This window comes from Carcharhinus amblyrhynchos, chromosome 8 (genome assembly GCF_965287045.1).
Source record: "Carcharhinus amblyrhynchos chromosome 8, sCarAmb.v2.hapA, whole genome shotgun sequence".
Classification (NCBI taxonomy): Eukaryota; Metazoa; Chordata; class Chondrichthyes; order Carcharhiniformes; family Carcharhinidae; genus Carcharhinus; species Carcharhinus amblyrhynchos.
In genome coordinates, this window is record NC_137331.1 from 68,818,950 (window position 1) to 68,831,352 (window position 12,403).

Consider the following 12,403-nt stretch of genomic DNA (forward strand, 5'->3'; position numbering starts at 1 on the left):
AAGGGGAGGCGGTTTAGAACGGAGTTGAGGAGGAACTTCTTCACTCAAAGGGTGGTGAATCTCTGGAATTCTCTGCCCGTTGAAGTGGTGGAGGCTGCCTCGCTAAATATTTTTAAGAAGCGGGTTGATGGGTTCTTGATAAGAGAGGGGATTAAGGGTCATGGGGAGAGGGCGGGAAAGTGGAACTGAGCCACAACAGATCAGCCATGATCTTATTGAATGGCGGGGCAGGCTCGAAGGGCTAGATGGCCTACTCCTGCTCCTATTTCTTATGTTCTTATTAGGAGAGAATTAGGAAGCATAGGTTGGACTAGGAGATTACAGGGACTGGGAACGTCCGAAATGTGGAGTTTTTTCAAGGAGCAGCTACTGCGAGTCTGTGATAGGTATGTCCCTGTCAGGCAAGGAGGAATTGGTAGGGCTAGGGAACCATGGTGCACTAAAAAAGTTGATTCGTTGGTTAAAAAGAAAAAGGAGGCTTATGTTCGGATGAGACTTGAGGGCTCGGGTAGTGCACTAGAAAACTTTAGATTGGCTAGGAGGGAGTTGAAGAGTGAGTTAAGAAGGGCTAAAAGAGGACATGAGAAGACTTTGGCTGATAGGATTAAGGAGAATCCTAAGGCGTTCTATAGGTATGTCAAGAACAGAAGGTTGGTTAGGGCAAGATTAGGGCCAGTTATAGACAGCAGAGGGAAGTTATGTGTGGAACCGGAAGAGATTGGAGAGGCATTGAACCAATATTTCTCTTCAGTGTTCACGCAGGGGGACAAGAATATAGCTGAGGAGGACACTGGGTTGCAGGGGAATAGAATAGACAGTATTACAGTTGATAAGGAGGATGTGCTGGATATTCTTGAGGGATTGAAAATAGATAAGTCCCCTGGTCCGGATGGGATTTACCCTAGAATTCTCTGGGAGGCAAGAGAAGTGATTGCAGAGCCTCTGGCCTCTGATCTTCAGGTCGTCGTTGGCCTCTGGTATAGTACCGGAAGATTGGAGGTTAGCGAATGTTGTCCCATTGTTTAAGAAGGGGAACAGAGACTTCCCCGGGAATTATAGACCGGTGAGTCTCACTTCTGTTGTGGGCAAGGTTTTAGAAAAAATTATTAGGGATAGGATTTATAGTTATTTGGAGAGTAATGAATTGATTGGAGATAGTCAGCATGGTTTTGTAGCGGGTAGGTCGTGCCTTACTAACCTTATGGAGTTTTTTGAAAAAGTGACCAAAGAGGTGGATGGGGGTAAGGCAGTTGACGTGGTATATATGGATTTTAGTAAGGCATTTGATAAGGTTCACCATGGTAGGCTTCTGCAGAAAATGCAGATGTATGGGATTGAGGGTAATCTAGGAAATTGGATCAGGAATTGGCTAGCAGATAGGAGACAGAGGGTGGTGGTTGATGGTAAATATTCGTCATGGAGTTCGGTTACGAGTGGTGTGCCTCAGGGATCTGTTTTGGGGCCACTCCTGTTTGTAATTTTTATTAATGATCTGGATGAGGGTGTAGTTGGGTGGATTAGTAAATTTGCTGATGACACCAAAGTCGGAGGTGTGGTAGATTGTGAGGAAGGGTGTCATAGTTTGCAGGAAGACTTGGACAGGTTGCAGAGCTGGGCCGAGAGGTGGCAGATGGAGTTTAATGCGGAGAAGTGTGAGGTAATTCACTTTGGTAGGAATAACAGATGTGTTGAGTATAGGGCTAACGGGAGGACTTTGAATAGTGTGGATGAACAGAGGGATCTAGGTGTATGTGTACATAGATCCCTGAAAGTTGGGAATCAAGTAGATAGGGTTGTTAAGAAGGCATACGGTGTCTTGGCGTTTATTGGTAGGGGGATTGAATTTAGGAGTCGCAGCGTCATGTTGCAACTGTACACAACTCTGGTGCGGCCGCACTTGGAGTACTGTGTGCAGATCTGGTCCCCACATTACAGGAAGGATGTGGAGGCTTTGGAGAGGGTGCAGAGGAGGTTTACCAGGATGTTGCCTGGTATGGAGGGGAGGTCCTATGAGGAGAGACTGAGGGATTTAGGGTTGTTTTCGCTGGAAAGAAGGCGGCTAAGAGGGGATCTTATTGAAACATATAAGATGATTAGAGGTTTAGATAGGGTGGACAGTGATAGCCTTTTTCCTCGGATGGAGAAAGCTAGCACGAGGGGGCATGGCTTTAAATTAAGGGGGGGTAGTTATAGGACGGATGTCAGGGGTAGGTTCTTTACCCAGAGGGTGGTGAGGGATTGGAATGCCCTGCCTGCTGCGGTTGTAAATGCGCCTAGTTTGGGGGCGTTTAAGAGATCCATGGATAGGTTTATGGACGAAAAGGGATTGGTTTAGGTTAGTGGGTCATTGTTTTTTAACTGGTCGGTGCAACATCGTGGGCCGAAGGGCCTGTTCTGCGCTGTAATGTTCTACGTTCTATGTTCTATATGTATTCTATGAATTACTAGGTGAGTGAGGAGAGGAGCCTTAATTTGTGGTGGGGCAATCTTGTCTCTGGCTTAGGACAGGGCGAGACAAGTTCTTTTTATAAGTTGCCTGGTAGCTTGTGGTTGTTTCTCCTTATTCTGAAATGAGCCATTTTCAAAATAGAGGTAGGACAGAAGAACTTCTATCACAAAGTAAACGAAACCAACAGTAGTCAGCACTGAGCTCTGACGCAGCAAAGCCAAATCTTATTCAAAAATTAAAAAAAAAACACTTTTCTTAATAATATTTGTCACTTTAAACCCAAAAAGAATCAAACAGCTGAAGAAGTGCAGAACATTGTCCGAGATCTGCATCAAACACAGTGGGAGAAAAATTGTGTGTTGAACAATTTTACATGAATTTGTATATAAGTTAACTTGCAACAATCTCTTCAAATTCAGTCAGATACATTGAGGATATTTGGCTGCTCATTGTGCCTCTGTTGTGCACTGATGTTTTTGGAAGTTATTTGGGAGCAGGGTAAAAGGAAATCTAACCCAGCATCTCCATGCTATTTCTGTTGGGTGTACTTAAATGAATATATGAGGGAGATAAAACATTGGCTCTTGAGCCAGTTAGAGTAGAGCTGATGGTTTAAAATTACACATATGTGTATTGTGATTCTGAAGAGTTCTTGCAGATACCATCATGTCACTTTCCCTTTGCTCTATGTGCATAGCTTTAGCCTTAATTGTGTCTGTCAGAGAAAAATAAGTAACACAGAAGTGTAATAACAACAGAAAGTGCAGGAAAACCTCAGCAGGTCTGGCAGCAGCTGTGGAGAGGGAAACAACATTAACCTTTTGACTCCGCAATAACCATTTTTCTTTCCACAGAAATAAATCACCATTCTTCACTGTCATTGAGTTCAGCTTGGAACTCCCTTTCTGACAGTACTTTGGGTGTAGCTACACCAACCATATTGCAATGGTTCAAGAAAGCAGCTCACTACCACCTTCTCAAGAGCAATTAAGATGGGCAACAAATGCTGGCCTCAGCAGCCATGCCCACATCCCAAGATCAGATTAAAAATAGGCTCCTCCAGTTCCCAGTAATAATAAAAGGAGAGATGTTCATTCATATGATACCACCTCTAGTGGCGTTATGCAAAGAGAGTTGAGCGTACTCATACAAGAACATAAGAAGTTAGCATTCAGGTACAGCAAGCAATTAGGAAAGCAACTGGCGAGTTGGCCTTTATTCCAAGAGGAATAGAGTACAATAATGAAGGAGACTTGCTACTGTTGTGCAGGCATTGGTGAGACCACACTGAGAATATTGGGCAAGTTGGCTCTCCAAATTTAAGGAATGATATGCTCGCATTATAAGCAGTAGAGTAGGTTCACTAAATCGGCACTTGTGGTGAAGGACTGCCCTATAGAGTTCTAGAGGTTTACAGAATGGAAACAGGCCCTTTGGCCCAACTTGTCCATGCCACATTTTTTCAAATCCCAATTGCCCGCATTTGGCCCATATCCCTCTATACCCATCGTACTCATGTAACTGTCTAAATGCTTTTTAAAAGACAAAATTGTACCTGGCTGTACTATCACCTCTGCAGCTTGTTCTGGACACTCACCACCATCTGTGTGAAGAAATTGCCCCTCTGGACACTTTTATATCTCTCCCTTCTCACAGTAAATCTATGCCCTCTAGTTTTAGACTCCCCTACCTTTGGGAAAAGATATTGACTATCTAACTGATCTATGCCCCTCATTATTTTATAGATCTCTATAAGATCACCCCTCAGCCTCCTACACTCCAGAGAAAAAAGTCCCCATCTATCCAGCCTCTCCTTATAACTCAAGCTATCAAGTCTTGGTAGCATCTTAGTAATTTTTTTTCTGCACTCTTTCTAGTTTAATAACATCCTTTCTATAATAGGGTGACCAGAACTGTACACAGTATTCCAAGTGTGGCCTCACCAATGTCTTATGCAACACCAACAAGACGTATTCGACTCCTGTATTCAGTGTTCTGACCAATGAAACCAAGAATGCTGAATGCCTTCTTCATCACTCTGTGCACATGTGATTCCACTTTCAAGGAGCTATGAAGCTGTACCCCTAGATCTCTGTTCCGTAAGTCTCCCCAACCCCCTACCATTAACTGAGTAAGTCCTGCCCTGGTTCAGTCTACCAAAATGCATCACCTCGCATTTTTCTAAATTAAACTCCATCTGCCATTCGTCAGCTCACTGGCCCAATTGATCAAGATCCCATTGCAATTGGAAATAGCTTTCTTCACTGCTCACTATGCCACTAATCCTGGTGTCACCTGCAAACTTATTAACCATATCTCCTATATTCTCATCCAAGTAATTAATATAAATGACAAATAACGTTGGACCCAGCACTGATCCCTGAGGCACACCGCTGGTCACAGGCCTCCAGTTTGAAAAACAACTCTCTACAACCACCCTCTGGCTTCTGTTAAGAAGCCAATTTTGTATCTATTTAGATACCTCACCCTGGATCCCGTGAGATTTAACCTTTAACAACCAACCATGCGGTACCTTGTAAAGGCCTTGCTAAAGTCCATGTAGACAACACCAACTGCACTGCCCTCATCTACCTTCCTGATTACCCCTTTAAAAAACTCAAATTTGTAAGGCATGATTTTCTACTCACAAAGCCATGCTGACTGTTCTTAATCAGTCCTTGCGTCTCTAAATGCCAAAAATCCTATCTCTCAAAATACCTTCCAACAACTTACCCATCACAGATGTGAGGCTCACTGGCCTGTAGTTCCCAGGCTTTTCCCTGCAGTTTAAACAAAGGCACAATATTTGCCATTCTCCAATCTTCAGGCACCTCACCCATGATGATCGATGATTCAAATATCTTGGCTAGGGGACCCGCAATTTCCTCCCCTAGCCTCCTATAATGTCCTGGGGTACACTTCATCAGGTCCTGAGGATTTATCTACCATGATGGGCTTAAAGACTTCTAGCACCTCCTCCTCTGTAATATGTACACTCCTCAAGACATCACTATTTATTTCACCACGTTCCCCAACATCCACGCTTTTCTCAACAGTAAATACTGATGAGAAATATTTATTTAGGATCTCATCCATCTTTTGTGGATCCAGACATAGATGACCTTGTTGATCTTTAAGAGGCCATATGTTCACTCTTGTTACTCTTTTGCCCTTTATGTATTTGTAGAAGCTATCTGGGTTCTCCTTTGCCTTATCTGCCAAAACAATCTTGTGTCCCCTTTTTGCCCTCATGATTTCTCTTTTAACTCTACTCCTATAGTCCCTATACTCTTCAAAGGATTCACTTGATCCCAGCTGCCTATGCATGTCATGTGCCTCTTTCTTCTTCTTGACCAGGGCCTCAATATCCCCAGTAATCCACGGTTCCCTACTTCCGCCGACCTTGCCCTTCACTCTAAGAGGAATGTGTTTACCCTGAACCCTGGTTAACACACTTTTGAAAGCCTGCCAATTACCAGATGTCCCTTTGCCTTCCCAAAGACTCCCCCAATTAACTTCTGAAAGTTCCTGCCTGATACCATCAAAATTGGCCTTGCCCCAGTTTAGAATTTTAACTTTTGGGCCAGACCTATCATTCTCTATAACTGTCTTAAAACCAATGGAATTATGGTCACAGGTCCCAAAGTGATCCCTCAGAAACACTTTTGTCACCTGCCCTTCTTTCTTTTTCAAGAGGAGGTCAAATTTTGCCCCCTTTCTAGTCAGGCCATCCACATACTGAATGAGAAATTCCTCCTGAATACACTCAACAAATTTTTCTCCATCCAACCATCGAATACTATGGCTATCAATGTTGGGAAAGAAGTTGGATAAGAAGTTGAGTAAATTGGGACTATTTTCTCTGGAATTTAGAAGAATGGGGGAGTGTTTTCATTGGAATGTTCAAGGTTATGAAGGAGCTTGACAGCGCAATCACAGAGATTGCTTTCTCTGGCTGTGGAATCCAGAAAAAGGGGGTACAGTTTCAGGATAAGACTGATCAGTTAGAACTTAAATGAGAATTCTTTTCACTCATTGAGTCATGAATCTTTGAAATTTGATATCACAGAGGATTGTGAATGCTTCACTGCTGAATATATTTAAGGCTGAGATAGACAGTTCTTTTGTCTCTTAGGGAATCAAGGGATTTGGGGAGCATGCAGGAAAGCGAAGCTGAAGCCCAAGGTCTGCCATGATCATATTGAATGGTGGGGCAGGTTCATTGGCCATATAGTCTACTCTTGCTCCAATATCTTGTATTCTTATACAGATTTACCTGGGGCAGGCAGTGCAGTGGGCTGCTAACTAAATAACTAACTACACAGCCTGCATAACATATAGTAGCAGTAGTAGTAGAGGCAGGTACAATTAAAAGGAGTAGTGGAAGAGGGTACAGTTTTGTCTTTTAAAAGCTTTTAGACAGTTACGTGGATAAGATGGGTATATGGGCTAAATGTGGGCAATTGGGACTAGCTTCAGTGTTAAAAAAAAGATGGCATGGACAAGTTGGCCGAAGGGCCTGTTTCCATGCAGTAAACCTCTACTCCTTGTTGATTTCATTGAAGAATGCTGCAAATACGCAGGTAAATTCTTGTGGCACTGCCTTCTAACCTGGTGTTGTGAGACTTCTTATGGCACTGCTTTCTTCCAGTGATGTAGTCTGCATAATCACACATAGTAATAGTGCATAACATTAGAATGTGTGCTACGCAAACTGCTTTCTCTCCAAAAACATTTCAAGAATTTGTCAGAATTTCCTGCAGAATTCACCATTACATCATCAAATACTGAGGAAATGAAAAATCAAGAGATCTGATTTTTTTTTTCATTAAGTGAGTTGTTCGCTGCAAAGCCGCCTCACGAAAAGAGAAAATTATCTGATTCTGGCCTTGCACTTATCCAGTTCATGGGTGAATTTTCCCATTTTGCTCATCATGGGAATCATAGCAGGCAAAGGGCAGACCATGGAAAGGTCTGTTGACCTCGGGCAGGATTTTCCAGTTTCAGAGTGAATGGGGCCAGAAAATCCTGCCCTATGAATTTTCACATAGTGTCAGCATATTTCATATATTCTTGTCTTCATCAACCCTGATTCAATTTTTGTAATACCTTTCAGCTTCAATCTGAGTTGGAAGTCAAAATGTTATTTGTTCCACATATAAATTTAATAAAACTGTTACAAGCTAATCTGTAGTATACTACAGATTAACTAAAATAGTTTCCAATAGTTGTGTTTGATAATATTGATTCACGTGTGGCACATAAACTGGAAGGGGCAATTTATATATCTTTATGAATTATAAATGAATTCTAAAGAGACAAATCTGAAAACAATTTTTTTTTAAACATAAAATTAAATTTACCAAAGGGGATTTTGATTGGCTGAGAAGTATGCCAAAGCACTTCATCCCAGTCCATCGTCAGAATGTGTAATTATGCCAATGCTTCACTTGCAAGGTGAATAAAAACCACACAGTGCAATGTGTCATAAATGCAACATGGTACTCATGAAAATGTATATTTTATATTTCTATATATATATATAAGCATTCACACACAATTACCTACAATAAAGAACAGTATGACCTAACAGAATTAAATAAGGTAATTACATGCAATTGTTTCCCATTGCACCATCAATATTGGCCTACTGATAATTCTCACTGCCAAGTAGCTACCATTTAATATGTCTCTGTTGTCATTTAGCTAGCCCACAGAGGCAAGAGACTCTCTCCGTTCTGACAATCCAGCAATGTGCTGCAGCATTACTCAAACATCATCTTACTTGCGTACCTTGTTATTTTTAGGCACATAACTATGTTTAATTTTGATTTCCTTTTTCTTTAAAGTTCCCATAATTGTTCTGTGGCCAAAAAGAGAAAGATGCAGGAGCAGAAACTTGGAGCATCGGTAAACAAGAGAAAATCGCTGCTGATGAAACCCCGTCACTACACTCCTAGCAAAGACTGTGAAGAAGAGAGCAAAGAAGGCAAAGACTCAGATGAGATTCTAACACGAATAGAAGAAGTGGAAAACAACAGACACTTGTTAGGTATTACTGCAAAATAATCTCATATTACATTGCAGTCCAAGAGCTATTTTAGAATAAGTTATTTAAATATATTGCAAGTCTAAATAAGCTAATCAGTGAATCATCTAACAACAGTCTAACAATGTATTCCATTTTTAATGGTGTTTTTCAGTGGCGTAATAAAAAGAGACATTGTAATGTAAACATGCATTTTCACCAATTTCAGTACTCTGTGGCTAATGGGGATGTATCAAGCTCTGTGTACCTTAGCAACAGTAGTAATTGTTGCTTTCTAGTGCTTTTACTCGGTAAAACTCTTCCATTAGAAACATTCAGATGTGGCCAATGTAGTAGATTGAAAAACAATTCCATGAATCATGCACAATCAAATGCAATTCTGTTCTTTTTCATTTATAAATACCAAGTTCCATTTGCGCAGTATTTTCTAATTCCACCTCAGAATTACAGTCACATTTTCTCTTGCATACTATTATTAAAATATTTATATTATTTTTCCTGATAGTGACACATTAATGGTTACTTGCTAAGTCTTTTATTTGCATCACAACATGTAAATGTGCGATTATATGTTATTAACCTATAATCCATCTACTTATTTTAATACAATTAATAGCAGAAAATGATGAACTATATTAAGTATTTTGCACTCACCTTTATTAGCTATAAAGCTAATTTGCTATTTATTAGCTGCAATGATAGTAGCAGAGTCCTATAATTTTTCACACAGAAAGGAACCATTCGGCTCATCATACCTATGCCAGTTTTCTAAAAGTGCTAACCACATAGTCCAATTCGCTTTCCTTTATCGATGTATAATATATTTACAATATTACATCTGTATTTATGAAATCTGACATTCTGTTACTCTGTTTTTGTGACACTTGTAAAAGAAATATTTTTCCATTATAAATTACTATGGCACATTTAGAACAGAAACTGCCCACAAAGAGCTATAATGCTCTCCTGTACAGCCCCACCAGAGGAGATGCTAAAGTATCTCATTTTCACATCTTCCAGCTGTTTGGGGCAAAGCTTCTGACCACCACTGCTTCTGAAATCACCAGATATTTTGCTACTGTGAATTTTTACACAGTACTTCACATAAGAGCAAATAAAAGTATGATATGAATAAGGATGAGCAGTATCATTTCAAAATGGTCTGAATTATGCTTGCGTATTCTTCTTCAAATGTCCCTTGTTCTTTAACTCCACTTCACTCGAAAATGAAACCAAGACCCAGATTTTGCTGAAAATCATAAGACCTGCCCCTGAACATAACAATTCCCATTTTAGCTGCATGATTGATTCCATGACCATCTGTTATCACAGTAGGGTGTCAGTTTGATTGATCGATACAAGTGATTATAAATGCTTTGAAATTGGACCTTGAATTTCAATGCTTGTTGTTTGTTATAAGGGATTGTGCACTTGAATGGCATGTTTGTTGTTATAAGGCATTATGTAGTAGAAGGAATGTAAATTTAGTAAATGGTTTTATATTAATGCATGAGAGTTTTTCAGTATGGTGAAGTCTGCAATTGAGAAGACTTTGTTTTATCTCACGTCTGATGCCTACTCTGAAGGGCAGTGACTGACATGCAGAAACCAAGGACGATGGGGATGGGTCCAGGGACATAGGCTGTTGTGGAGGAATAAAGAGTCATGGGGCATAAATTGGCATCAGGGCTATGGAGTATAAAATTGGGTATGGGGCTTGAAATGGCATGGGTTGGCCTTGATGGGGCATGGGACATGTGTGTAGGGAGTAAGGGGGTGAGGAGTGGAGGAATGTTTTTTTTTTATATTTGGAGTGCCAGATCCTGAGGCAGGCCTACTACCAACTTGTCTTCACATCTAGCAGCCTCCTCACTATTTCCAGGAATACCTGCCCAGATTTCTAATCAAAAATATAGATACCTAGAATATCAGAGAGTACTTTGTTATATTGAACCAAAACTTTCTAACAATATGCTTGTTTTCTAGAAAACAGACTTCTGCAATCAGCACATGAAAATCTCCAAATGGACTTTCCAGAGAAAGATACCAACAATAATAATGATGATTTTAATAGCTATCAGGAGCTGGTGGTTAAATCTCTTCAAGATCTGGGGAAAATAGCAGAAGATGCAGCAATACAGAGATCCACTGAAAGTAATTTAAATGACAGTGGGGTACAGTCTTTGGAGGGAGAAAGTGATGCAGATGAAAGTCATGCATCTATAATTTTCACGAAAGATAAGACACCTGTATGTGAGAAAGAAGTAATATTACATTTTTCCTGCGGGGAAAATAGTCAAATGCTTTCTGAAAATATCTATGATAACTGTGACCAACCCCAGGATTTATCAAAACCTTCTAACATGAACAAGCTCAAAACTTTTGCAGTCCAAGGTTATAACATGGGTTGTAATCCTAGGGACAGTGTAGAAGCAAGAGGGAAGAAAATTGAAGCGATAGACGTGGTCTCACATGAGACTGCCTACCAGAACAGGGTTAACGATATTGGAGAAGCACAGCATTCCATGGCAGACATTTCAGAACGTAAGATGGCTTCTCCAAAGACTGATGACGACTGCACTTCTCAGATATCTACAACCACAGAAGGCTCAGAAGATTTCGACACAGCAAAGGGGAACCTTAGTCTTCTGGAACAGGCTATTGCTCTGCAGGCAGAGCAAGGATTCATCATAAAGGGAACACACAAGGAAAGTGAAAGGTTCCTATTAGAGAAGCTGACTGCGGAAAAGCAGCATTGCAAAATCATTGACATTGGCATCAGAAAGAATTACTCCAACAGAGGTAAACTGCATTTGATTTCTTTTTGCAGAACCAATTTTTAATTCATTCTTTAACTTTTTTTCTTTCTGGGCTGTTCTTTTTGTCTTTTTTAACTGGCACAACCATGAGCTCTTTGTCACAGTCAGTGCTGCTGTATGATAGCATGTGCATGGGATTCGTCTTACAATATATCCTTCCCTCTGAGATAGAGTGTTTCACTGCCATGTAGTGTTCCATTTAGTTACAGGCAATTAATGAAACTTGTTCAGTCATATCAGGTGAGTTTCAATGTCAGTCATTAATATGACTCAAGGTTGGAAATTGAATACCTATAACATGAACTGTCATACAGAGAGGAGGGGATGAATTTCTGTGAGAGTTCTCTCAATCATCCGCTGCCATTTAGGCAGAAGACTTATGTAATGCCTTGGTAAAATGATATAAATGTCAGTGCAGTTTCTTAAGGTTTCCTTAACTCTTCTTCCAAGTTAGGATAAGAACATAAGAACATAAGAAATAGGAGCAGGAGTAGGCCATCTAGCCCTTCGAGCCTGCCCCGCCATTCAATAAGATCATGGCTGATCTGTCGCTGCTCAGTTCCACTTTCCCGCTTTCTTCCCATAACCCTTAATCCCCTCTCTTAAAAATATTTAGCGAGGCAGCCTCCACCAATACAAAACCCTGCAGGAATTCATGCCCTTCATTTTTCCATGCGTATTTAGTTTCTTATCATTGACAAGCCACTTGGTAGTGCAGAACTTGAATATTGTTGAAAAGAGATTTAATGCTACCTATGCCTCCTTCCTCAGCAGGTTCTAAATTTGCATGGAAAGGGTTCATTCCAGGATCCTGCCCACCCTGACCCAGATGCACTTTTACAGAGGGGTAGGCAGGGTGGGGCCTGGGCGGTGGCGATTAACATAGAACATAGAACACTACAGCACAAACAGGCCCTTCGGCCCACAAGTTGCCCTGATCATATCCATACCTACCAGGCCTATCTGTAACTCTCAATCCCATTAAATCCCATGTACTCATCCAGAAGTCTCTTAGAAGACCCCAGTGAGTTCACCTCTACCACCACCGACGGCAGCCGATTCCACTCACTCACCACCCTCTGAGTG

The 12,403-nt window shown here is 40.9% G+C and overlaps 1 protein-coding gene across 1 annotated transcript in view; it reads left to right on the forward strand.

Annotated features, from left to right (window-relative positions):
* st18 (ST18 C2H2C-type zinc finger transcription factor) overlaps window positions 1-12,403 on the forward strand; it is a 138,610-nt gene that overhangs the window by 48,141 nt on the left and 78,066 nt on the right. The window contains exons 4-5 of the mRNA XM_080193538.1: window positions 8,299-8,501; window positions 10,485-11,300. Coding sequence (XP_080049664.1) covers window positions 8,299-8,501; window positions 10,485-11,300 — 1,019 coding nt within the window. The remainder of the gene's footprint in view (window positions 1-8,298; window positions 8,502-10,484; window positions 11,301-12,403) is intronic.